General features: G+C 40.6%; 2 protein-coding genes across 2 annotated transcripts in view; one reads left to right on the forward strand and one right to left on the reverse strand.

Moving 5' to 3' along the window:
* Nucleotides 1–2,506: 2,506 nt before the first annotated feature.
* Nucleotides 2,507–6,247, reverse strand: LOC129821697 (L-amino-acid oxidase-like). Its single transcript, XM_055879280.1, has 7 exons — nt 6,217–6,247; nt 5,536–5,750; nt 5,243–5,355; nt 4,832–5,033; nt 3,676–3,744; nt 3,375–3,511; nt 2,507–3,272 (listed from the first exon to the last, which is right to left on the reverse strand). The coding sequence occupies exons 1-7, from the start codon at nt 6,245–6,247 to the stop codon at nt 2,507–2,509; spliced, it is 1,533 nt and encodes a 510-aa protein (XP_055735255.1).
* The window catches only part of LOC129821698 (sorting nexin-19-like), a 38,847-nt gene continuing 25,343 nt past the window's right edge, over nt 3,088–16,591 (forward strand). Inside the window, exon 1 of the mRNA XM_055879281.1 lies at nt 3,088–11,880. Within this exon, the coding sequence (XP_055735256.1) occupies nt 11,672–11,880 (209 nt within the window). The 5' untranslated portion in view covers nt 3,088–11,671. The remainder of the gene's footprint in view (nt 11,881–16,591) is intronic.

The following is a 16,591-nucleotide window of genomic DNA, read 5'->3' on the forward strand; positions in this document are numbered from 1 at the left end:
AAAAAGAGGGAAGCGCCCACTACCAAATTATGGCTCAGCGAATTGGCAAACACTGTACACTTAGAAAGGATTAGATATATTCTGAACAATAAATTATTAACATTTGATCAAATCTGGCAGCCTTTCCTCTCTTACTTGGACCATTCGGCGCTGTGAATTTGTACTTTTTAACGCACTCTCCATTGTAATATTTTAATCCACCTCTGGGCAGCACGTGCTGGCACCGCCACCCGAGCAGCGGGGAGGGGTATAAGGGGAAGGGATAAGGGGGGGAGGGATAAAGGGGGGGAATAAGGGGGGGTGACACCCACCCTCTTTCTTTCTACCTGTCCTTGTTTTGTATGTCTTGTTTTGTAATAATTGTTTTGTACCCAGAACTCTGGATCTTTTTATTTCTGTCTGCTCTTTTATGTTTAGTTAAAAATTGTATACCTGCCTTTCATACCTATACACCATTCCTGTGTGTGTTCAATAAAAATATTTGAACGAGAACTAAATACTTTTAGACTTTTACTCAAGTAGTATTTTAATGGGTGACTTTCACTTTTACTTGAGTAATTTTCTATGAAGGTATCTTTACTTTTACTCAAGAATGACAATTGGGTACTTTTTCCACCACTGTGAAAATGCTAATATATTGTAAGATCCATTGACTTGCATTGAATTTGTGCCTCAAATGCCATACCTTGTCCATATACTGCTTACAGTGTAAGGAAACCAATATATAATTTGGGTGAACTATCCCCTGAACAGAATCTATCCATTAGATTGCATGTGGGTATCCTATTATTAAAACGTTCACATTGTTTTATTAATGGTGCAATATACAGAAAATGCTCTGCCATTTCCTGTTTGCAAAAATGTGAATAGTTCCCCTAATTTCACGTGACAAAACAAGCAAGTATAGTGTAGAGAATCATTGTACCATCTAAACAGCTGTGAAATATATTTTCCATATCCAAAAATATTATATTTTCAGCTGGTTGAAGCTGGTGTATGAAACCAAAAGTAAAATAGCAAAAACTAAACTTTAGAAGGGGAAGCATAGGAATATCGCACACAGAACAGATATACCGCTTCTTAGACTTGCTTTCAATGAGAATTATATATCTATAACTCACAATTCTATGTGAATTTGGTCAAGTAGCCCAAAAAGTTACATATTGTGGCTTTAGAAAAAAAATGGGTTGGCCTTACTTAAAATAGAGGCTGAACATTGAAAATATTGGAAAGTCTTGACTCATGTTAGTCAATTATCTCGTCAATTATCTTCGTGATGGAGCAAACCTACAACAAACCACTGAGCAACAAACGCACAAGCCTACAGAGAAGGTCATTATCAGCTCTTACGTTACCGGTTGAATTAACCCGACTGTAACCAATCCTAGATACTGTAATGGACGGCTTTGATTTAAATTCGTCAGAAAAGGCTGATGCTTCAGAGCTCCAAAGGATGATCGCAATTGAACAACAGAAAGCGCAGTTTCAGGCCCAGGTAGGTAGCTTAGCTACATACATCAGAATTTATGCTACGAAGTTAGCTACTGTTAGTTAGCTAGCTAACTAAAGCTAGGTACATGAACTATTCTGAACTGTATCTTGCATTTGTTTTTTTATTATACAATCAAATGTGTTCTCAGAATGGACAAACCGAATTGCGAGTTGATTACGGAATCTTATATTTCTGTTTTGAGACCTCCACATGGAAGTTGACTTAGCTGATTCATTGCTTCTTTTGAAGGGGCATAACTTCACATATGTCTGTCTCGACAAGTGCATGGAGGGGAGCCCGAGTTCAAAAATGGATTCACGGACAGAGACTTGCCTCGTGAGCTGTGTTGACCGCTTCATTGACACTACCTTGTCTATAACCAACCGGTTCACGCAGATGGTGCAGAAGGGTGCCCATTGATGGGAGCTGGACAATGAGAAATAGGCTATAATGTTTTTCTTTTGTAAGAGAACTGTGCATGATGTTTTCCCTTATGCATCGAACCCATAACAGCCTTTTGCCTAAAATGATGATATGCCACAGTACAATTATTCAACAGGTAGGCCTAAATTGGACATGCTAGGGAATCAAAGTATTTGGTTGCAATGCAGCTTTATTAAAATTAAAATAAAAAAATAGGCCCAAGAACTACACCTACACAGTGCTTCTCATAACATCTCTATAACATCTGTGTGACAACATCATTTGACATAGTTATGTTGTAAAATACTGTAGGCTATTTAACAAAATGGCCATTTTAAAACAGTACACACAAAAATAAATAACAGGTTAGAAAGGGGAAAAAGTATGAACATTTTGCCCTGAAGAGGACTTGTAAATAGGCCAGTAAACAGAACACATGAATACTACCGAATGCATCATCAGACATTACTAAAAATGTTTTATCAAAATAAATAGTTTTTAGTTTGGCCATTGGATTTCGTCATTTAGTTTGTCAACATTCAACCTCTCAAGCTATTCAAAATAAAACCGATGTGCCCAGGCCCCACATGTCTATCCTTCCAGGTTACTGATGTTCCTGGCTGCCCTTAGTGCAGATTTCATGGCAGTCTCAATCCAAGCGTGAGGTAGTGCCGTGTGCTCCCCAGCAAAGTGGACCCTGCTCTCATTCCTGAACAGGTCCGAGGCGTAGTCCGTCTGCTGGTAAGGTGTGTAAATGGCAAAAGCCCCCAGGCTGAAGGGATCCAGACCCCACTTCTTCACCAACCCTCCAGTGCAGAGAGGACGTATAGCCTCCCCATGGATCTTTACCAGGTCATCCAGCACCAAGGCCTTCAGCTCATCCTCGCTCACCCCCTGGAACAGAGTGGAGTCATCGGAACAGGTGTAGGATGCCAGGAGAGCCCCCCCAGCCGTGCCTGGGAAGCTGTGGCTAGGGTAGTAGATGAAACGAGAGGGGAGATCCGTGATGCTTTTCCCCCCTTTGATACCATCCTTTTCCCAGAATCTCTCGCTGAAGCTGAGGACCACCTTGGTGGAGCTGGCGTAGTGCACGGACCGCAGGGCCTCCATCTTCTGGGGTGACAGCGGGGGTTGGAAGTCCATGAAGAGAGTGGCCTTTGCTGTAGCTGTCACCAGGGCATAGTCTACTGTGAGGTTGGTCAGAGAGGATGGATCACGCCAGTCCTGGTAGGATATGGTCACATTGCTGCTGGTTTGACTGATGAGTCGGACCTTGGAGTTGAGAAGGATAGTGCAGTTGAGGGCCTGGTAAAATGCCCTTGGTAAATGGTCAAACCCATCAGTGATCTCGTAATAGCTGAAAAACAGAACATTCCACTACTTTAATACACTACTTAACAAACACTAGATGTAGGGCAGGGTGACTAATTTGATTGTATGTGCATAGTGGTGTTCTTACACAGTGTTGTCATTGATATCCGACTGAATATACAGCATCTCAGTAAGTGATGCGTAGAAGAGGCTGTTCTCATTCAGGATATCTCCAATCATGCGCAGGGCACCACGACTCAGGTTCCCCTCCTTCACTAGATACTCCTGTCAGAAAACAACACTCATTAAAATGGCTGAATAAAGATATTTAAATACATTTGTTCCCGTTTCTAGTAAGGAAAGTGGCAAAGTGCATACCAATTTAGAGTCTGACAATAATCCTGCATCTTGTCTGATGGTTACCTATAAGCAACCAAGTGTTTTCTTACCTTGACTGAGTACGAGTCATATTTTCTCAACATGGTCTCGCAGCCAGCTGTCTTCATATCATCCCTTATCTACAACAAATAATTTGTATAAATAATTTGTTATAACTGTGTTATGTGACACATACCTGTATATAACAACATTTAACATATTACACAGTGTTCCACCACAGGAGTCTAAACATGCTGACCAGACCGCGTGCGTGCGTCCGTGTGCGCCATCTAATTTAATCATTGGGTTGTTATTTTACCTGAAATGCACAAGGTCCTCTACTCCGACAATTAATCCACAGATAAAAGTATAAACAGAGTTCGTTTCTAGTAATCTCTCCTCCTTCCAGGCTTCTTCTTTGGACTTTATATTGCGGTTGGCAACCAACTATATGGTGCATTACCACCACCGACTGGAGTGTGGACCTCAGTTCATCTTTCTTTTTTTTCTTTTTTTCTTTTTTTATCCCCTTTTCTCCCCAATTTTCGTGGTATCCAATCGCTAGTAATTACTATCTTGTCTCATCGCTACAACTCCCGTACGGGCTCGGGAGAGACGAAGGTCGAAAGCCATGCGTCCTCCGAGGCACAACCCAACCAAGCCGCACTGCTTCTTTAACACAGCGCGCCTCCAACCCGGAAGCCAGCCGCACCAATGTGTCGGAGGAAACACCGTGCACCTGGCCCCCTTGGTTAGCACGCACTGCGCCCAGCCCGCCACAGGAGTCGCTGGAGCGCGATGAGACAAGGAAAATCCCTACCGGCCAAACCCTCCCTAACCCGGACGACGCTAGCCCAATTGTGCGTCGCCCCATGGACCTCCCGGTCGCGGCCGGCTGCGACAGAGCCTGGGGGCGAACCCAGAGACTCTGGTGGCGCAGTTAGCACTGCGATGCAGTGCTCTAGACCACTGCGCCACCCGGGAGGCCCCTCAGTTCATCTTTCAATCACCCATGTGGGTATATGCTCCTAAAAAACAATGAGGATATGGGAGAGGTGGGACTTGCAGTGCATCAAGCGTCACAAATAGAACCAAGTTCTATTTTAGTGCCTGGCTACGCAGATGTTCTTTGACGCGCACAAGCTGTGTGGGTGCAATGATTGAATAACATGTCTACAATTATTTTGCAACGCGAATGGTGGGTGCCCCCCCTCCCTTTGCACACACCTTCCACAGGGCCAAGTCAAAGAGCTGACCAGCCGATTTTCCCCTTTCCTTGTCAGTCAAGGGATAGTTCAGCACGTCTGGGTTCTCTTTAACCGTATATGTTTTCTGCAGCAACCCGTTCACATGGTAATATGTGTTGATGTCATCCTGGATAAATGGATTCAGTCCAAGGCCCATTTTTGATGAAAATGATAAAAGAATTCTGTTGAATTAAAAATGCCATAGTTAACATTGTATTGATGGTTAAAGTACACTTGCTATCATTCTTATGCAACTCTATAGGACATGCACCAGTATCTGATAATGATTCATTTGAGATAGGATGCTTGACCTCTTTTGAACAATAACATATGAAGACGGGATAAGAGGTAGCTACTTATTTCATGTGGTAGGACAATAGGCTTTACTCACTTGTGAAAGCTAGGGATCCTCATAGCACCCAGCTCTGCATACCATCCCTCTCTTCTATTTCTGTAGGTCTCCACCCGTCCTCCAATTCGATCACTTGCCTCTATTAAAGTCACCTTGTCCAAAAAAACAAACACTATCAGTTTCCCCCTTTTGCACTGTAGGCCTATTATTAGTCATAACCAGACAATTACAATACTGACACTAAATTCCTTTCTCAGTAAGTAAATTAGCATATGTCAATGATATTAATTGTGTTGACATTGATACAGTAAATTATACAAAAGATACTGTACCTTGTGCCCTGCGTCCTCCAGAAACTTTGCTGCAGTCAGTCCAGCAATACCACCACCGATGATGGCAATATGATGAGGTGTCTTTGTGAAGGGAAGACCTCTGTTCACAATTTCAAGGAGTTCGGCATAGTCTGAATCTTGCAGGCAGTCGAAAAGAGGATCCTCAATGTATCCATTGACACTGAAAACTATGATCACAACTATAGCGACAGGAACTGGAAAAGAGCAAAAGTAAATGTTTAATAGGCCTGTAGGCTTACAATATAAAAAAACATGTACAAATGTATTTTTAAAAGGGTTATGGAGGGATATGTTATTAAAGTAGATGCAACATACATGAATGGCATACAGTCTACTGGGCTATTCTTATTTCCACCCCAAATCACAAAACTAGATCTAGAATGACTTTTAGAATGTCCTTGAACATCCCCTTCACTACTTTCCAATGATTTGTAGGAATTCAACAACAAGTTTTTACAAAAGCAGAAGTTATTGTTTTGCAATTATACATAGATGATTAGATTTTTATTTGTATTTGCATTGCCCCATAAGGTGACGCAATACATTTTTACAAATTCTTCAAATAAACAAAAATATAGGCTATGAACTTTGAACACAAGTCAATTTGTCATTATAACTAAGCTAAAGTAAGATGTGTTTAATAAAAAGGAAAATACTTACAATATTTGCCCAACGCCACAAAGGGTATCATCTTGACTCCTAAGCCCAGAGTCCTTGCTTTCCCCCTTCTAGTGATGCTGACGCCCACCGGAGAAATAGAAACCTAAAGCGAAATGTGGAGGCAAGTACTGTAGCCTAGATAATGTGATTGACTTTGTTTTACTAATATTATATATGTTATATAATATTGAACCCCACCCCACCAATATTAAGTTACACATTTGTTTTCGTTGCTTATTAAATTAAGATATTAACATTAATTTGCGAATCATGCATATCATAACGACTTACCTTAAAACACCTATATATGAATACATTAATTTGCGAATCATGCATATCATAACGACTTACCTTAAAACACCTATATATGAATACATCATTAGGCCTACACACTTAAACTGATACAGGTAGGCTACCTTTATTGGAGACCACTCACCTTCATCATTGGAAACTTCTCAAAAGCGATATGCATGAATGAAACAAATATCTCTGAGCTATATAGTTTAGCTCTATTACTTAGCCTAAATCTTTTCTAGGATTCTTACACATGGAATGTGTGAAATTGCACCCAACGTATGTTAATGAGTGACCTACGTGGGCTCATGAGTTCGGAAATTAATATTTTCCCACACCAGCTCGAGATTCAACCACACTGAACAAATTAGATCAGTGAGGTTTACTATTCACCAGCACACCTATTTTCCCCCTTCCCACCATATGTTTTATAGTGCATGTTCGTGTCACCTGAAGTTCACCTTGCCTTACCTAACGTGATATAGAGAAATTGTATTTTAAGATTCGAAGATAAGATTCTATAGTGAGATATATTTAATTGGATACATACATTGACGATTAGGTTAAATCAATCAGAACGTCTACTCACCTTAGTGTGATGTCAAATGATAAGCCTGTCTTCGTTTATAGTGCAGGAGGAGTGCAATCGAAAGTAAACGTGAAGGTTTCAAAAGGGTTACATCATTGGAATTCCTTTATTTCCGTTAATAGAGAATTGGATACATATAAAAAGCCGTTTGATAAGCCTTAATGAATGCGATGTAAACAGTCAGCAACACATTAACTGTGATAATGCAATGAATGTGCTCCACAATGCACCTTTCAACATGCATAATAACTCGATTGGTATATTACTCTTTATAACAAAAATGATAAACAGAAAAAGAACAAGACGAAAGTAAATCTCCCAAAATGTTTCGTACTTCCTTAACAGCATTAATGCATCCCAATGGCACCCTATTCTATACATTGCGCTGTGAGTCCTGGTCAAAAGTAGTGTACTACAAAAAAAAGTGTCATTTGGGTTGGGTAAAAGTAGTGTACTACAAAGGGAAAAGGGTATCATTTGGGAAGCAACGCTAAAACATTGACGTTCACCTGGCTTTTATTGTATTGGGTGTTGTAGACAGATTGGCATTTGAGCCTTATTAAAGCTAGAATACTTAATTGAAACAATAACAAAGCGAACCCCGCATCTGTTTTAGTAAAAAGCTAAGCGACGGCGAAATATAACCACTCTCAAATGTATTAAGATCACTTTATTGGTAAATTGCACACAAGTTCCAACCGAAATTTGACATCCGTTTTTAACCCAACCCCTCCGAAAGACACACATACAGGTTTTGGAGAGGTGCGGTGGGCACCGGGAAGCTGTTGTTGCCTTGGTCAAGGGTACAACGGCAGGCAATGGCATCTAGGATTTGATACCAGCAACCCTCCAGTTGCCAACTCACTTCCCACAATATGTTTCCTATCGGTATGGATGCAAGGACTGACCATCCATTATATCAAAATTATAGTTTTAATATGTTTTGAGGCTATACAGGGTTTGTTAACATTTACATTGTTTATAAACATTTCAGTAAAACAAGCTTATATTTGGGGTTTTGATAGGGTACAATAATTGAACTAAGCGCATTAGGCCTTTATAAGTTATATTCTTCAAGAATCAATGCGTTTATATCCAGTGGTGTAAAGTTAAGTAAAAATACTTTAAAGTACTACTTTAGTCATTTTTGGGGGTATCTGTACCTTACTATTTATATTTTCGACTACTTTTACTTCACTACATTCCTATAAAAATTAATGCAATTTTTACTCCATACATTTTCCATGACATCCAAAAGTACTTGTTACATTTTGAAAGGATCCAAGTCCACTTCATACACTTCTCAAGAGAAAACCCCTGGTCATCCCTACTGCCTCTGATCTGGTGGACTCACTAAACACAAATTAATGCTTTGTTTGTAAATTATATCTTAGTGTTGGAGTGTACCCCTGGCTATCCACCAATATATACATATATATTTTTTTAAATTATTATTGTGCCATCAGGTTTGCTTAAAATAAGGAATTACAAATGATTTATACTTTTACTTTTGATACTTAAGTATATTTTAGCAATTGCATTTACTATTGAGACTTAAGTATATTTAAAACCAAATACTTAGATTTTTACTCAAGTAGTATATTACTAGGTGACTTCCACTTTTACTTTAGTCATTTTCTATTAATGTATCTTTACTTTTACTCAAGTATGACAATTGAGTACTTTTTCCACCACTGTTTATATCATTCATGTCTAAGTTCACAAATGGATGTAGCCTTTAAGGATTCTAGATTTAAGCATTTCCCACACTACATTGTGCCACATTGACGTTCTTTGTGGCATATTTTTCAGGTTATCTGAGCAGCCGCTGAACACTAGAATAGATTCTTTCAACAGCCAAAATAGAGCCACATGAGTCAAATCAAATCCAATGTATTCATCACATACACCGTTTACAGCAGGTATAAAAGGTCTGAGCGATATGACGGCTGCGTGGTCGCATGGTGTTTATACTTGCGTACTATTGTTTGTACAAATGAACGTGGTACCTTCAGGCGTTTGGAAATTGCTCCCAAGGATGAACCAGACTTGTGGAGGTCTACATTTTTTTTTTCTGAGGTCTTGGCTGATTTCTTTAGATTTTCCCATGACGTCAAGCAAAGAGGCACTGAGTTTGAAGGTAGGCCTTGAAATACATGCACAGGTACACCTCCTATTGACACAAATTATGTCAATTAGCCTATCAGAAGCTTCTAAAGCCATGACATAGTTTTCTGGAATTTACCAAGCTGTTTAAAGGCACAGACAACTTAGTGTATGTACTTCTGACCCATTGGAATTGTGATACAGTGAATTATAAGTGAAATAATCTGTCAAATAATTGTTGGAAAATGTACTTGTGTCATGCACAAAGTAGATGTCCTAACCGACTTGCTAAAACTATAGTTTGTTAACAAGAAATTTGTGGAGTGGTTGAAAAACGAGTTTTAATGACTCCAACCTAAGTGTATGTAAACTTCCGACTTCAACTGTATTCACACGCACAGTACCAGTCAAAAGTTTGGACACAGCCTACTCATTCCAGGGTTTTTCTTTATTTAACTATTTTCTACATTGTAGAATCATAGTGAAGACATCAAAACTATGAAATAACACATATGGAATCATGTAGTAAGCAAAAAAGTGTTAAACAAATCAAAATATATTTTATATTTGAGAGGCCACCTTTTTCCTTGATGACATCTTTGCACACTTTTGGCATTCTCTAAACCAGCTTCATGAGGTAGATACCTGGAATGCATTTCAATTAACAGGTGTGCCTTGTTAGAAGTTAATTTGTGTAATTTCTTTCCTTAATGCGTTTGAGCCAATCAGTTGTGTTTTGACAAGGTATCAGTATTATACAGAAGATAGCCCTATTTGGTAAAAGACCAAGTCTACATTATGGCAAGAACAGCTCAAATAAGCAAAGAGAAACGATTACTTTAAGACATGGAGGTCAGTCAATGCAGAAAATGTCAAGAACTTTGAAAGTTTCTTCAAGTGCAGTCACAAAAACCATCAAGCGCTATGATGAAACTGGTTCTCACGAGGACCGCCACAGGAAAGGAAGACCCAGAGTTACCTCTGCTGCAGAGGATACGTTCATTAGAGTTAACTGTACCTTACATTGCAGCTCAAATAAATGCGTCACAGAGTTCAAGTAACAGACACATCTCAACATCAACTGTTCAGAAGAGACCGCGTGAATCAGGCCTTCATGGTTGAATTGCTGCAAAGAAACCACTACTGAAGGACAGCAATAATAAGAAGAGACTTGCTTGGGCCGAGAAACACAAGCAATGGACATTAAACCGGTGGACATATGTCCTTTTGGTCTGATGAGTCCAGGCCTCAGAGGAGAAGTCCAGGCCTCAGAGGAGAAGTGGAGGCTGTGGGTGCCCACAGAATATTCTACCAGGTGCATCCATTCAAGATTCTGGTAAGGACTGTTCAAGGAATGTGGATTTTTTTAGTAGTGGTGGATGGGTAAACTTACATGATGACACCGCTCACAATATTGTTCATTGGCCCATCAGTTCAAAACAGGAACCAAGTTCTTACATCAACCTTGGCTCGTGATAGTGGATGTTTGCGTCATGACCGCTTTCTGTTCTTCCCGGCAGTATCTGTCTGTGCGTCATTTATTGTGAAATGCTGTTTTTTACTGTACTTTTCATAAAAACAGGATTTGCTGCTTTTCTTACTTAGTTTAAGTTCAGTTACTGGCCCTGAATGTGCAGTGTTTTGGAATGTGAACAGCACAGAAGGTTAAGGTCCTCTAACTGTTAAGATCTTGTAAGATATTGTCTCCAATCCAGTGAATGGCCTTAGAAAAAATGGGTGATCCCATTGACTTCATATGGAAGCAATCTCCCAAGACTTGACATTGGAATGAGTATGTCCCTTTTAATTGAATCCAAATTGCTGGGGCTTCCATGTTTAAAGTCTGCTCATTGTCTTGTCTGAAGGAGACATGTTTCAGATGTGGGCCAGACTTTGATGGTGAGCCGTCTGGCTCCCTCTCGCTGACCAGACAGGTCTGAAACATCCTGTTCCAGATCTCTCCAGAACATTTCAAGGGTGAAAGGTAAACAACCGGAATCCTGTGACCAGCATACTCCTGAAGTACTATAATGTCACCACGAGAGGGAAGTCTTGGCAAACATTTGTTGGGGGTATTTAAAAGAGAAATTCCTTTATTGTCTATGCTGAGAAATCTGTCCACGAGCAAGAGGTTACAGGTTGTGTCAATGTTTGACATTGTGCGGATCATAGGTTTTTCTTTTTTGACAGATTCCCTCTGACAAATTTTTTGTCAATAATGTTGAAGACATACAGTAGATATCTAACACTTACATGAGGCTTTATTGCTTTGAGATTTTCATATTTCATAGCCAGAATGCTATTTAGTATTTTTAGTTGAAAATGAGATGCAATTGCTCTCTAAATGATGTTACTTTGGACCACTGCTAATGCATGGTAAATAGTGATACATAAACAAGGCTTCAAACCTATGGTTTTTAATGTGCTTGTTTTAAGCATGTGTGCTACTTAGTAAAGTGTGTGTGCATGCGTGTCATTTACTTGTATGTGTGTGTGTGTCATTTGCTTGTGTGTGTGTGTGTGTGTTTTGTGGCACTGTCCACAATGGTGGAGACGGCCCTAGCTGACTTGGCCCTAGACATCATGTGTCTGCTGTTGAAGAACCAGTGGAGCTGGCTGTGCACCGACAACATCCAGAAGACTATCCGGCTGCTGTTTGGAACCCTCATTGACAGGTACTGTACTAATGCATGGACTATAGAAATATAATTATTACTCTACTCCATTCTATTTCTTTGGCATGGACAGCCATAGAACACATCTGTCACCACTCACCAGTCAGCCACTGACCTCCCATATCTTGTACTGTATATCAGAACATATGGAAATTAGGAACCTAATCATTTTGAAATGTGACCTTTTCAGAACATTGACTGTGTAGGTGGAGTTAATTTAGATTTACTGTGCACCCAAACTCTTATTGTAGTTAAGCAATTAGGAAAAGGCTAATGTGGATACAGTATTGTTCCAGTATTATTTTGTCCAACAACTAAGGTATCTTACATATCTCAAGGAGTTTATAAAAGGGGCCAACGTGGTTGTGGTGGTTTCTTCTGAATAACTGGAAACTGTTCGTCTATTGTGCAAGAGCAAAATCTCCGTCCTAAAGAATTTGCACCTGAGTGATGTTGTGTACTTGGCTGTAAGGAACGTCTGGTCAGTAGTTGATGCCAGAGCATGTGAGCAGAGTTGAGCGGTCGGAAATCCCACTCATCGCTCACTGTGAAAACCGCTCCTCGCTTCACAGGAAGAAAAACTGCCGCTCCAAATTCGCTCCATTCATTAAAATCACAGTTGATACAACACCCATCTATTTCTGTGACTAACTGGACCTATCATTTGGCTGTGAAGTATTGAAACCAAACCATCAGATTTCAATGAACAACAATAAAAGGTGACAGTAAAAAGCACTGAAAATGAATTATTCCCACTGTATTATTATTATTAGCCTATTATTTCAAGGCTAAAGCCTACAAATAAATACATGGTGAAGCATTGGCGAGTGCAACACACTAGGCTGGCATGAACATTAAGCGCTCAGCATTTAAACAACATTTTAGTGTATTTATCTATAAATTGCGCATATAGGCTGTGAAACGAAAAATGCCTTATTAGGCCTTTGAATTCACTTTTAGAAACACTAGTTTGGCCAGAGTCTTTGGGTGATGCGATGGTGCCTGGTGAGCAGGGCAGCACCGGAGAATACCCTCTCCGCCCTTGCAGAGCCACTGGGGATGCTCAACACCCTTCGGGCCACTCTTGACAGGCTGGGCAGAGATGCAGAGTTGACATTTTTTTTTTATTTTTTTATAAAATATCCCCATCAAAACCGAAAGCTCCTTGGAAGAGGTAATAATACTCGCCTGAGGAATAGATAATTGAACGAAAAGGAACAAACTTTTAAGAGATATGATTTTTTTGTTTAAATACACTACCATTCAAAAGTTTGGGCTCACTTAGAAATGTCCTTGTTTATTAAAGAAATGCAATTTTTTTGTCCATTAAAATTACATCAAATTGATCCAAAATACAGTGTATTTGACTTTTTGTTGTTGTATTTTTTGTATTTATTTTTCACCCTTTTTTCTCCCCAATTTCGTGGTATCTAATTCTTGTCTCATCGCTGCAACTCCCGTATGGACTCGGGAGAGGCGAAGGTCGAGAGCCATGCGTCCTCTGAAACACAACCCAACCAAGCCCTACTGCTTCTTGACACAATGCATATCCAACCCAGAAGCCAGCCACACCAATGTGTCGGAGGAAACACCGTACACCTGGCGACCGTGTCAGCGTGCACTTCGCCCGGCCTGCCACAGGAGTCGATAGTGAGCGATGAGACAAGGATATCCCTGCCGGCCAAACCCTCTCTAACCCAGACGAAGCTGAGCCAATTGTACACCGCGCCATGGGCCTCCCGGTCGAGGACGGCTGCAACAGAGCCTGGACTCGAACCCAGAATCTCTAGTGGCACAGCTAGCACTGCGAGGCAGTGCCTTAGACCATTGCCCCACTCGGGAGGCCAGTGTAGACATTGTTAATGTTGTAAATGACTATTGTAGCTGGAAACGGCAGATTTTTTTATGGAATATCTACATAGGCGTACAGAGGCCCATTATCAGCAACCATCACTCCTTTGTTCCAATGGCACGTTGTGTTAGATAATCCAAGTTTATAATTTTAAAAGGATAATTGATCATTAGAAAACCCTTTTGCAATTATGTTAGCACAGCTGAAAACTGTTGTTCTGTTTAAATAAGCAATAAAACTGACCTTTAGACTAGTTGAGTATCTGGAGCATCAGCATTTGTGAGTTCGATTACAGGCTCAAAATGGCCAGAAACAAAGATCTTTCTTCTGAAACTCATCAGTCTATTCTTGTTCTTTGAAATTAAGGCTATTCCATGCGAGACATTGCCAAGGAACTGAAGATCTCGTACCACGCTGTGTACTACTCCCTTCACAGAACTGCGCAAACTGGCTCTAACCAGAATAAAAAGATGAGTGTGAGGCCCCGGTGCAAAACTGAGCAAGAGGACAAGTACATTAGAATGTCTAGTTTGAGAAACAGACGCCTCACAAGTCCTCAACTGACAGCTTCATTCACTAGTACTCGCAAAACACCAGTCTCAACGTCAACAGTGAAGAGGCAACTTCGGGATGCTGGCCTTCTAGGCAGAGTTGCAAAGAAAAAGCCATATCACAGACTGGCCAATAAAAATAAAAGATTAAGATGGGCAAAAGAACACAGACACTGGACACAGGAAGTTTGGAATAGCCTGGTTCCTCTCTAGGTTTCTTCCTAGGTTTTGGCCTTTCTAGGTAATTTTTCCTAGCCACCGTGCTTCTACACCTGCATTTGCTTGCTGTTTGGGGTTTTAGGCTGGGTTTCTGTACAGCACTTTGAAATATCAGCTGATGTAAGAAGGGATATATAAATAAATTTGATTTGATTGGAAACAAGTGTTATGGACAGACTAATCTAAGTTTGATGTGTTCGGTTCACAACGAAGAACATTAGTGAGACGCAGAAAAAAGGAAAAGATGCTGGAGGAGTGCTTGACGCCATCTGTCAAGTATGGTGGAGGCAATGTGATGGTCTTGGGGTGCTTTGGTGGTGGTAAAGTGGGAGATTTGTACAGGGTAAAAGAGATCTTGATGAAGGAAGGCTATCACTCCATTTTGCAACGTCTTGCCATACCCTGTGGACGGCGCTTAATTGGAACCAATTTCCTCCTACAACAGGACATTGACCCAAAGCACAGCTCCAAACTATGCAAGAACTATTTAGGTAAGAAGCAGTCAGCTGGTATTCTGTCTATAATGGAGTGGCCAGCACAGTCACCAGATCTCAACCCTATTGAGCTGTTGTGGGAGCAGCTTGACCGTATGGTACATAAGAAGTGCCCATCAAGCCAATCCAACTATTGGGAGGTGCTTCAGGAAGCATGGGGTGAAATCTCTTCAGATTACTTTAACAAATTGACAACTAGAATGCCAAAGATCTGCAAGGCTGTAATTTCTGCAAATGGAGGATTCTTTGACGAAAGCAAAGTTTGCAGGACACAATAATTATTTCAATTAAAAATCATTATTTATAACCTTGTCAACGTCTTGACTATATTTCCTATTCGTTTTGCAACTTATTTCACGTATGTTTTCATGGAAAACAAGGACATTTCTATGTGACCTCAAACTTTTGGACGGTAGTGTGTACTTTGCTACAATGACACACTTAGCTAGCTACCCTCCTCATTCCTTTCTGTTAGCATGTTTACATAGTAAGTCATGCTCTCGGGATACGTGTCTTTTCAGTTGTGGACACTACATCACCGCACGCCCTCTCTTGCTCTTGCTCTTGCTCCTCCTGATCTTTGTAAGTCACATTGATTTAGCATCTGTGTGTTTTATCAGTTTCTTTATGAAAATATTTAGTGAACTCAATGACAGTAGCTAAAGCAAGGGGCTATGGCAGCACACAAGTGTACTACAGATGCATGCTGGGCCGGGAATGCCCTGAGCTGGTGAAGTGAGCTCTACTGGGTACGCTCCACGCCTCGCTCCACTCCAGCTCCGCTTACATTCTCTGGTTGGTGCACATATGGGACAGGTATGTTGGCTCTTCGGAGGGTAATCGTTATTTTGGCGGTCAAGTAGCCTGTTACTGTGCATGCCTCCATGTGTGTCACAGTCATTTATTTGACAGGGTAGTCTCAAGCAGGGGGAGATTTTTCTCCAATACTCCAATGACCTTTTGCCTCTCCCCACTGTCCAAGTCCGACATGCTCTCACTCAGGGCACTCACTCACTCTCACTCACTCACACTCACTCACTCACTCACTCACTCACACAAACGCGTCTGTCATGGTCCCTTCAAATGGCTTCACAATACCATCTGTCAGGAGCTCGTGTTGTAAAAGAATGTTATTCCTTTTGCTCTGAGCCAGATGTTTTCTTCACATTTCGCAGAATCCTATTATTTATTTCACATTGCAAGTTTACAGTGCTTTGGAAGAAAAGTAAATATTTTATATTTAATCCCTTTGGAAATCAATTATTTCCAAGTTTCCTCACCCTGCTGCTTTATTACTGTGCCTCTGTACCTACAGTAGGCCTATGATATGCGATTAGTTGCTTCTGTTTTCATTTTTTGGGGGGTGAAACTGATTTTGAAACAGTATGTTCTTCTCTGCTGTGATCAATAGGCCTACCAAGGTATCCTAAAACTTGATAGACCTAATGATAGTAACTTGATAATGCATTTAATTTGTATTGACATTTATTTCTGGAGTCCCTGGATATTAGAAGCAGTTTTGATAACTTTTCCAGCATTCACAAAGCGTCTCAGAGTAGGAGAGCTGATCTAGGATCAGATCCGACCTCCCTATA

This window comes from Salvelinus fontinalis, chromosome 24 (genome assembly GCF_029448725.1).
Source record: "Salvelinus fontinalis isolate EN_2023a chromosome 24, ASM2944872v1, whole genome shotgun sequence".
NCBI classification, from domain to species: domain Eukaryota; kingdom Metazoa; phylum Chordata; class Actinopteri; order Salmoniformes; family Salmonidae; genus Salvelinus; species Salvelinus fontinalis.

Coding starts and splice junctions, on each gene's coding strand:
- LOC129821697 (XM_055879280.1), bottom strand. CDS start 6,247: ATGATACCCTTTGTGGCGTTGGGCAAATATT. Junction 5,751..6,216: donor TGTGGCGTTGGGCAAATATT/GTAAGTATTTTC, acceptor GCTCTTTTCCAG/TTCCTGTCGCTATAGTTGTG. Junction 5,034..5,242: donor AGGATCCCTAGCTTTCACAA/GTGAGTAAAGCC, acceptor TTAATTCAACAG/AATTCTTTTATCATTTTCAT.